General features: G+C 42.2%; 1 protein-coding gene across 1 annotated transcript in view; it reads right to left on the reverse strand.

Annotated features, from left to right (window-relative positions):
* slc22a23 (solute carrier family 22 member 23) overlaps window positions 1–4,734 on the reverse strand; it is a 34,789-nt gene extending 30,055 nt beyond the window's left edge. Inside the window, exon 1 of the mRNA XM_040143884.1 lies at window positions 4,228–4,734. Coding sequence (XP_039999818.1) covers window positions 4,228–4,665 — 438 coding nt within the window. The 5' untranslated portion in view covers window positions 4,666–4,734. The remainder of the gene's footprint in view (window positions 1–4,227) is intronic.
* Between the last annotated feature and the right edge of the window lie 5,848 nt (window positions 4,735–10,582).

Raw genomic sequence — 10,582 nt, forward strand, 5'->3', positions numbered from 1 at the left:
AGTGGTGGGTGGGGGGTTTCAAAGGAGGGGGAGGAAGGGAGGGAGATGGATGAAAGCCCAGGAGGAGGGACGAATAAAGATTATACAATGTAGAAACAGAACATACAAGGAGATGGAGGGAAATGCAAAGAATAAGGAGAAGTATGGGGAAGGATAACAAGCTAAAGAGATAGAGATGCTCAAAAGCAGCTGTGAGGAGAAAGCTGAAAACACATGGAGAGACTGCTGCATAGTTACTGCCTAGCAACAGACCATCACTGTAGCTATCAGACTTTTTCTGCTTCCAAGTGCAAGTTTTAGCACCACTGCCTCAATGAAGGGTTGAAATCCTATAATGTGGTGGTAGTGTAGGTGAGGGTAAAAGAGAATATCAAAAGTGATCTAAAAGGAGGGTGGGTGAGAGCAAAAAGATAAATCTGTACGACACTTACTCATTCTCTATTGCAGTTTTGTGGTAAAAAGAAGGAAACAATCTGCCGATATCTGATGATGGAGCTATAGCCTGAGGGACTTATTGCCTGAGAGCAAATTTATATTATGTAGGTCTGACAAATAACTGTCATACTATTGTAGCATATAGACTATACAAAAGACCAGATGAGAAACACTAGCATGCTGGATAAGCCTGCTCAAGGAAGTTATATTTTTCTGAAACCAGCAGTGACAGCTGGAGCAACAACAAACCTTTCAATCTAGTATTCACTGTCTCCTTTTGTTGACAGTTGAGAACCATAACTACACATCTCTGTCATCAAAGAGACTTCATATGCATCGACAACCCACCAACACTCCTGCAACCTGAATTCCATCAGACAATCCTAAAAACAAACTTAAACCAAGGCCAAGGGTCAGGCACCCCACGATGCTCACTCCTCCCTGTTACAAAACAACACTTATCAGAAACAAGCTTGCAGCACACACTCTTGTAACACACAGACACAGAGCCTCAACTGCGTTTTATCTCTTGGTCACACAAGCGTCTTTCCTCCCGGCTGACACTGTGAGTGGCTGTCATTGTGTGCTGACTGGGTATCTGCGGTGGGGTCATCGCATTTTGACAGCTGAGACCGTTTCAAAGTGTCCCGCACTGATCCGGGGTCTGTGGAAGGAGCCAACCAGCTGGGTAAACAGTTTGAAGGGACAGAGTAGAGAGGCCTGCATGTTATTCAACTACAGTATCATGTTTCAGATCTATGGGTGTGCAACATCCAGATACTGATACTGGCTCTGGGTGTACCCATCGATGTGCTTCTGCAACATTCATATCTTCCTTATCACTTCATGCAATACATTCTAAGAAAACAACAAAACAAAAAAATACTATATAATTGTACCATGTACTGTATATACTGAGTTGTGCTGAAACAATTACACAATTAACCCCTCTACTAACGATTACGTTCGTTATCAACTGCCCAGTAGCTGTGGCTTTTCTCAGATTTCTCATTATCATTTTCATTGGAATATTTTGGGGTTTTGGACTGTTAGGAGGTCGGGCAAAACAAAAAAATTGGAGGAAATTACCCTGGAAGGGAACTTGTCATTGGCATTTCTTTACCGTTTCCTGACTTTTTTTTTTTTTTTTTACGACTAAACAAAAATAACTGTGTTCTAGATTTAAAATAGCTTAAATGTATGTTGGTGTCATAGTTTGGTACGAGTCCAAATGCCATTCTACAGTGGACTATTACAAGAGGGGAAATCCTAAATTCAGTTTTAGATACAAAAATCCTCATCAGGCCCTAAATGCCATGTCTCCCTGATTAATATAGGAGAACCAAACTTTCATAGGGGATCAATAGAGAGCTTGACCTTCGCTTTGAGGAGGTTCTCAGGCCACTATTTCAGGCAGTGTGTGCAGCTGCTACCCATCTGAATGGGAGCTGAGTAGGGTAGGCTGCAGAGAGACTCTATCTGTCTCTGAGTAATGATACATTCTCTTTTCTTAGGCTCAGTCCAATTAAGATGGACCCTGAGGAGAGCTTTGACTCAATTAGGATGGGTCTCCACGTTAACCACTTTGGATCCTTCACCACCACCTCAACCTCCACTGCCTCCATCAAGGCCTTCTTTCTGTGATGCCAAGAAAATGGAATGAGCGGATATGCATTCCTCTGCTACTGATTCTGGAAACAAAACCTTTGTGGAAAACAGCAAAAACATTTGCATTTATTTACATGATATTAAGGGTTAACAGAGTAGTGTGGCACTGGAATTTGTTGGTTCCCTTTCACAGATACTACCACATTTTGTCGGTGTTGGCACTCTGCTCTGTTTTTTAGGGATCAAGTGTCACAGATAGCTGAGCCCAGTCATGTGCGGTTATGCCTATGCAGTCCAAACACAGGGAGAAATGCCAAGTCATCACTTCCTGCCGAAGTGTCACATCCTCGTGTCTGTGCTGTGGTGGGGAAAAGGGGCCTTAGAAGAGTGAGGGCAGGTTGTCAAAGGAGAGAAGTATGAGAGTCAAATCTGCTTCATTTTTGGCTACATTTTGAGATTTGTCTGCATTACATCTGACTCCATTTATCCCGACGGTGACCTTGTCAGAATGTGGACCGCATGGGTCAGGGAAGACGAGCACTGCCAGACACTTATACCAACTGCTCAGCCCTGTCACTGGTCTGCAATGCCTGTAGTGTCAACATGACATTCTCGGTATGTGTGCAAAAGCAACACAAAAGTTAGTATCTAAAGGTTACGACGCCAGCATGAGAGAAGGGACAGCAGTGTTTTAGAGTTAAAGCCATCATATCAGAAACTTCTGTTCATTTTTTATGCCTGAGAGAACAGACATTTTTCGATTGTTGGCAATAAAGATCCACCCAATTGATTTTCCTTATATATATGTCATACTCAGATGCAAGTTAAAAGTATTTTGAATGCCTTCGCCAATAGAAAGTTGTTTGCAGGCAACCCTGTCTCCAAATTACTCTGCGGACATGTAATGAAATCAAGACTTATTAAGTGTCCTTCAGCTCTTGAGTGATTAAAATGCCACAGCTGCATTTTATTTGCTTTATTTAAATGAGTCCATTATCAGTGATAAGCAGATGGGCTGCTGGCATCACAGTGGATCCAAGCTCAGGGTGCCACAACCTCCTCCTATAGCACAGAGAGGCTTCAAAGCCTGGCTTCAGATCAAACTCGTCCTGATAAGGCTCTTGATTGGCATGCATTGCAAACCCTTCAGAGGTATAGATACTGCAGATTAAAATGCAATTTACTGTGCTCTGTAAGGTTGTGTGAGTTTATCAGAGCGTGTGTCACCGTTTAAACTTTTCATAGGCAAAACTGAACTGTGACCGTATTAATTCTCTCAGTTTCTCAAGTCTCACTGGCACTCTGTGATCAGAATATGAGTATTTTTCCCTGAAGATTTAATCGCATTATCCCGTCGATACTAATGTCAAGTTTACTCAGCCTTTTGGATTAAGGTTTCAGGCTTTTTCTTCCCTTACTAAAACATAACTTGATATCTTGATACAGTATAAGCATGCAGCATCCACCGTGAGGGAAGCGCTGATGGGCATAATGAGATATATGATGACTGCAGGCCTATGCCGTCTCCTCAGGCTGGCCTGTTATAGGAATATGACAACCTTGTGGTGACGGCGAGCTGGAAGAATATCTCGCCGATGCTTGCTCAGGGCAGTGGCAGGGCAGGTGATGTTTGGCAATGGACGGGGTTTCGTTATTACAGTGAGCACGCAAATGACCTTTGCTCTAAATCAAAGGCTCAAATGTCTATTATGTGCATTACTACAACCGGCAAATTCCACCAGCCCTGGCAGTCATGACTCAAGTGCGAGTGGTCGACTCTCACTGCTACCGGTCACACTTTGTGTCAGCCGCTGCCATGACTCACTGTCAGCGCGACGCCTGCTCTCACCTACACGATCCCACCACTCTTAGGTCCGGCATGAACCCCTACAGAACAAAACCGACTCACGGCCCATTGTGGAGAGATTAATGCACGCCTTGGATGCAACGGCGGAGGCGTAACCATAACCACTTTTCCAGAAGCCGTGAACGAACACGATTTGGGCGCAATTTTCATGTATTGACACGAGCGCGATGCTGCTCGGAGGTGGCATCCTTGACGGCGGGCGCAGTGTTTAAGAGTGCCGTAAATCAATGCTAATGGGATCAGAGGGTGGCAGGGTGTCACGGATGCATAACGCGGCGCGATGGAAAGGATGCCCGTCCTCAAGATGGACAGCTTACCTTGGTAACCACGTTCTGCACGAGTCCCGTGTGCAGCTCGAATGTCCACTCACTGCACTCGCACTGCTTGGCAGTCGTGTCATTGTGGGTGCCGTAACTTCCATTGGCATAAATACTGGCCGGCCTCGCGCTGATGTTTTTGGGGCTGTCTAACAAAGACGAGTGGCTCGTGGTGTGATTAGTCAGGTTCGCCAGCGGCTGGATGCATGTGTTGTTCGGCTGGGCAAGGAGGAAATTGTCAGAGAACTGGCTGAATCCGATAAATAACGCCGGGATCCATGTCAGCACGATCAGCTGTTTCTGGTACTTCCCAAATCCCCCGAGGAACGGCAGAACGGAGCCGTCGATGCGTGTCAGCAGCCCCGGCGACGTGGTTTCGGGGGACACGAAGCCGTTCTCCGGCTGGTGGTCCTCCGTGTCGAGCTGCACCACGGCCATCGCGGTCTCGCCGATAGATGCCTCCGTCGTGTCGCGAAGCCGGGGTTTGCAGTGCTACCCCCCCCCCCCCCTGCCGACTCCACAATGCGTCAATGCCCACCAGCTCCGGCGGCGAAAGCCGTGCGCAGTCAATCACTGGAATGGCAATAAGACGCACCTCTGTATGAACAGGAAGCACTTCGCCCCGTCTGCCACCGCGACGAGTTTGGGACGGAGAGCAGGCTCGAGCCCCCGAAAAAAAAAAAAAAAAGGGAAGGTTGCTGCTGAGTTAGGCAATGACGTGGGAGAAACCTTTTCGCGGACTCCTCCGTCGCCCGGTTCATCGGATCTGTGTCGCTCAGCCGTGGCAGCAGAGCCCGAGGAAGTGCTTCCTGAGGGAGCCACAGGTAACACACCTGCCCACGAAGGCTGTGGGCTGTTGACTCTACCCAACATGGCCACCTGTAGCCACTGGTAACCACTCTGAAAGGGACTGGCTCATCCCCCCCCTTGGCAGCTCCAGACCAAGCCAACCACTCAACAAGAACAGTATTATTGTTCCTAATAACATTTGATCCCATCCGGAGAAGAGACGCCAGTGCGTTTGTTTGGACATTTTTATGCATTAGCACAGTCTCCTTACCTTTGTCTCCTGGGTATTTTTTTTTTTTTTTTTTACAACCATGCTATGTGTGTAGTATTGTTTAATGGCAGAATAAAATCAAACCAAACCATAGTGACCGTTGTGGTGCACATTCTGACTGCTTTGGAGAAAATCCAAACCTTCTGCTACAAAGTCACCGCATTCTAGTAAATTGGGTTCTGGGCTTTTCAGAAACAACAAGTGACCGAGTACGAAATGTTCAAGTTGAAAGATAAATAAATAATGAATGAATAAATATACATAAATAAATAAAGACAAAAGGTTTTTGATGCACAGTGCAGATGTCTAATCAGCAGGGGGCAGGAGGAACTAACTTTGCCCCCGACCGTGTCTTTGGACACAATACATGCATTTTCTACTGTGGAAGCCAGCAAATCAAATGAAATAAATAAATTAAAAAAAGAACGCATAAAGGAATAGTATTTATATAATTTGTAATAACTTTCGAACATTTCAGATGTGAGCAAAAATATCTAAAACAGGAGATAATGACTTATGTTTGCTGTTCAGGGACATAGTGTGTAGAAGCAGCGTTCAAATGGGGTACGGTGTGGACACTCTATCAAAGTTATATTTTTTTGGGTTCTTTCATAGTTCAAATGATTGAGAGAGATCAAGGATGTCATAGTCAGAGCTGCGGTGCTTTTTGGTGGAGGTTTCAGGAGTGTTAAACGCAGTCACTCCTACTTTCTTATGATTTTTGTTATTGTACAGTTGCGTTAATTAAGTCTCACTTTTCATTACTAATGGCTTATTACTGATCTTTTAAGATTTGATAACTGATTTCTTCCTCATCTAGACATTACTTACAACTTATAAACCTACATTTTGATCAGTATCAGATAAGATTATTAATCATGTTAATATTTTATCTCTTTCGCACATTTTACTGAAACTCTGCCACTCATCTGGCGAGACATATATTTATGGATGTTGTGTTACTGGGAGTATACTAGAGACTAAAGATGGTCGTAGTCATGTCTTGAATTAATAACACAATTTTTTGTTTTGTAATATTCTTTATGAAATAATGTAACCTCATGGGAACTTGAACTCGATAAATTAAGCAACATAACATAGAGTTCAATATCGGTCAAGTTTGATTTACACCCACTGGCTTGACAGCCTATATTTATCTGACCATGTGATAGCAGGCTCCTGCTTCAGCTACAGCACATGTGTGTTTAGCAATGCTTCACCCCCCTGGCCATAATGTGCTAGTACACACATTTTTTTTGTTGACTCAGGGAGCTGACTCGTGCACCTTTAAATTTCATTAGTTCTTCAAAGGTCATGGGAAGATGTTTCATCCTTTTTTTTTTTTTTTTTCACTATTTGCGACTTCTTCTTTTAATGATTATTATGAAAAAAATAGCCTGCAGTTGTAATACACTACATTAGAGCCGCCCATGATATGACCCCATCTTATTTCACGTTTGAATAAACTTATTTTTAAGCATTCTCACCGCTCTCAGTTGTTGCTACATGCGGGAAAGTACGACAGATCTGGAGTCTGGCCCCAGGGGGGATGATTCAGGGCCCCTGAATGTGTCTAGTTGTGTTTTGTGACACGCTGATGACCCCTGCTGGCAGACCGGAGCAACAGCACTGTTCTCATGTCATTGTAGCATTTGCAGCCTTTTTTCTTGTGGTCTGGTAACAATCATGCAATTTAAACAGTTTTGCATTATTTTTGCTTTTTGTTTTTTTTTAAAATCCATTAAGTTGTTTTGATTGAATCAAACTAACTGTTGGTTGAGATATAAATCCATTGATTTGCTTTGACTGTTGCGAGCAGGTTTAAGATTCTCACAAAATGAATAACAGGATGTTTGTGTAAAATTAAGATGTCACATGCAAATTATAATTTAAAAATCATCTTTCTTTCGTAAAATGAAAAGTCTCCTCTTTCATTCATTTGTCTGCTGCTGTATGCTCTACTGTCTGGCAGGTAACAATTAAAAAAAAACAAAAAAAACATTAATGACCAGACCTATTTTATCTGTATCATCTCCAAATCTATCAGCCAGACAATGATTTTCATAGCTGTGTGTGCAGACTATAGTGCGTGGCTGTGCTCCAACAGAAACCAGTCAACTATTGTATATCACACTATCTCATTGTGTTGTTTGTTATCATTCAATCTTGCTTGTTACCTTCCCTGGCAACTAATCCAGGTGTGTCTAGGATCCGCCCTGTGTGTTGCTATGCGTCTGTGTGTGTGTGTGTGTGTGTGTGTGTGTGTGTGTGTGAGTGTGCGTGTGTGAGTGCGCTTTTCTATCTGTCTGTGTGTCATAAACTGGCGGCTTACAAATGAGGTGCAGTGAGCAATTCCAAACCGGTCTGCTGTGAAAAGACACACACACTTTCCCTTTTTCAGATAACTGTGTATCTGTAGTAAGATCTGTTATCAATAGATTAATAGATTTAGATTTTACCATAATGTATTGTGATAAAAAAACAACAAAAACAGAACAACAGTGTAACCATATGCCGAATATATATACACAAATATATCAGTCTTTAGATTTAGTGCACCCTAGTTTCAAAGTCCAAGAGATAGCCAAGTGCTATGCTGTGTGATTTACTACTTTAGGGTTAATGTCAACATAGGGAAAACAAAAACCATACAAAGATACACACACTAATGGACAAACCCTGCCTTTAGTTAATCTTCTAGCAGATAAGCAAATTTTATAGAAGAAAAGGCGGTTAGCAGAAAAGGTTTTTTATAAGCACAACATAGTTGTGGAACAGCCTTTGATGTAGATTTGTTTTGTTTTGTTTTTTTATCCCAGTTGAGGACTAGGGTCATGTCCTCTGTAATATTCTGTAGAATTTGGGAGGATTTAGTGACAAGGAGTTTACATCCTAAAGTTACAAAGAAATTCCATAAGTTGGGCTTTTCAAGGCTGATTCCGAGGTTTGTAAACTAAATTGTGAAATATTTTACTATTTACAGGGGGAATAGAAAAAAAATCCGTAAAATTTACAGTTAAAATGATTTTTGAAACAGTATTTAGACTATCTTGTATGGGAGATACATTTTACTGAAAATACAAAGACGAGGCTAACAAATAATAAAAGTGGGAAAAAATGCTCAGAAAGGTGTTTTTTGTCAGTTAATCAAACATTTCTTGTAGGGGTGAGATTTCTGACCCTTGATCTTAATGTTTCCTATATTCTGGCTACAGCTATAGGTAACTATAGTAGTCTTTTTTTTTTCTTTATTTACTTAATGTGAAGACTTGAGTTTTACAGTAAGTGAGTAAATCGAGAACCACCGATGGTATTGTTCTAGCAGCAGTGGAAAGTGTGAGGAGCCATCTGTATGTTTTACAAGCTGCTAAGGAAACTCGGATCAGGACACAACGTTAATAGGTGAGACAATGTTAATTTATCCACGCAATTTAATAAACCAGATGTCAGGCTTTGTTTTCACTGTTTTCTCTCTGGGAATGATGTCAGTGCCAGTATCTGGCGATGATATCATATCTGTGTCTACAAATGTCAGCAGGTCTCACTGTCACTGTGAATCACTATACATGACACATTCCTGTTTGTGAGAGTTAATCTGGTGTTCCTCCTTGCATTGTTTTTGATTAATCATGTTTCATTCTCAATAAGCCAGACATCTTGGTGTGAGTCATTTTAAGGTTTAGCTTTACAGTTCAGATGTCTGTCTGTTGTGGGACACACAGGTGTGAGTGACAAATTCATCTTTGAAGCGGACCTGTATTTCAACTGCCAAACGTAGCAGTGATCCACACTGGATTCTAGTGCAGGGAGCAAACATCAAGTTAAATATTTACTTCAAAGCCAAGCTGGAGAGATAGTGAGCTTTTACTTTCTCATCACAATACCCTGTGTACATCTGAATGGATCAGGCAGACAGATAAAAGACAGACATAAAGGATAGAGGAGGATAAGCCAGAGGGTTTCTCAAATGCATGATGACAGAGGAGTATTTCTAAATCTGACAAAATGAACTGTCGGTGTAGTATTTGCCACACCTCACTGTCAGAATCTTATCTTGTAGAAAGAATGTGATTATACGTGCAAATGCTAAGAGACTGTAAAAAAAAAAAAAAAAAATCCCTACACAGAATTCTCAGAAACTAATTGTGTGTCTGTGTGGTTCTCATATGATAAGACCAGACCCCTTTCTGTTAGAGAGACCGTATAGTTAATGGCCTGTTTCCAGTTAATTCCCGCTATCTCATTACGCAGTACAGCAAAGTTCACTGTCTTACTGATCAGTTCATCTCTTTTGGCATGAGAGCTGTCATTAGACTGGAAAATCGTACATGTTCAGTCTTGAGGAGTCTTTTCCTTGGAGAAAACGTATGAAGAGCTGAGAAAAAAAAGCAACTATGCAAAGTAAACACACCTGAGCCTTTTGGTGTGGGGTGTGGGAGGGTGTGTAGGGTGTGTCTCTTAGTGGGTGTGTTTAGTGTTTGAGACTTGCCTTTCAAGAAATTGTCATTATTACAGATGAGCCTGCCAGGTTACAGTTGGAGCTAGTATGATATATTCCCGAGTATTCAGCACAGACAAGTCAAGCCAAGTTTGTTTAATGCATGCACTCAAAAAGCCTGAATGTGAAAAAGAAAGGCCTAGCAAGGCTTCAATGGTCTGAAGATTCCTGTTCAGGGCGTTGGTTCCTCAAAGTCATCGGTTCAGTCCCCACCCTCGACCATGCCTCCCTCTCCTCGTGTCTCTCTCTTTCTCTCTGTTCTTACACCTCTGTGTGATGTAGTGGAGTAGTTATGTGTGTGTAACGGCAATAGCTCAGGGATTAAAACACCAGAGGGCACAAAATGTCCGTCGCCAAAGTCGACCAATGTTTCCTTTCTAAGTCAAGAAAGGCTGTAAGACTTTATTATGAGCATTAGTTGGTTAGTTTTGTGACTGTACCTTTTATATTTTTTCCTCGCTTTTTTTTTTTCAACTCTGTCACCCAGTTTTTTCGACTCTGCCTCATACTGATGTTTGGTATGTGTGACCCTCCCAACTCTGTCTCCTTGTCTCACTCCCTTTCACTTTTCAAAGCTTTTCAAAGCCAGTGTGAGGGGAAAGAAGAGAAATTTAAAAAAAGCGACACGTAAAAAAAACAAACTTTAAACCAAAAAGGAGCTTTTTTATTTTTGACAAAAACCTGGTGTCACTTGGTTGTCAGCACAAGCCACTCTACAAAACACTGAACTCCCAAATGGACTCCTTTTGACCTCAAGAATGTTGAACTGAGGATGAAGAATTCTTTGCGCAACCACT

This window comes from Xiphias gladius, chromosome 14 (assembly GCF_016859285.1).
Source record: "Xiphias gladius isolate SHS-SW01 ecotype Sanya breed wild chromosome 14, ASM1685928v1, whole genome shotgun sequence".
Classification (NCBI taxonomy): Eukaryota; Metazoa; Chordata; class Actinopteri; order Istiophoriformes; family Xiphiidae; genus Xiphias; species Xiphias gladius.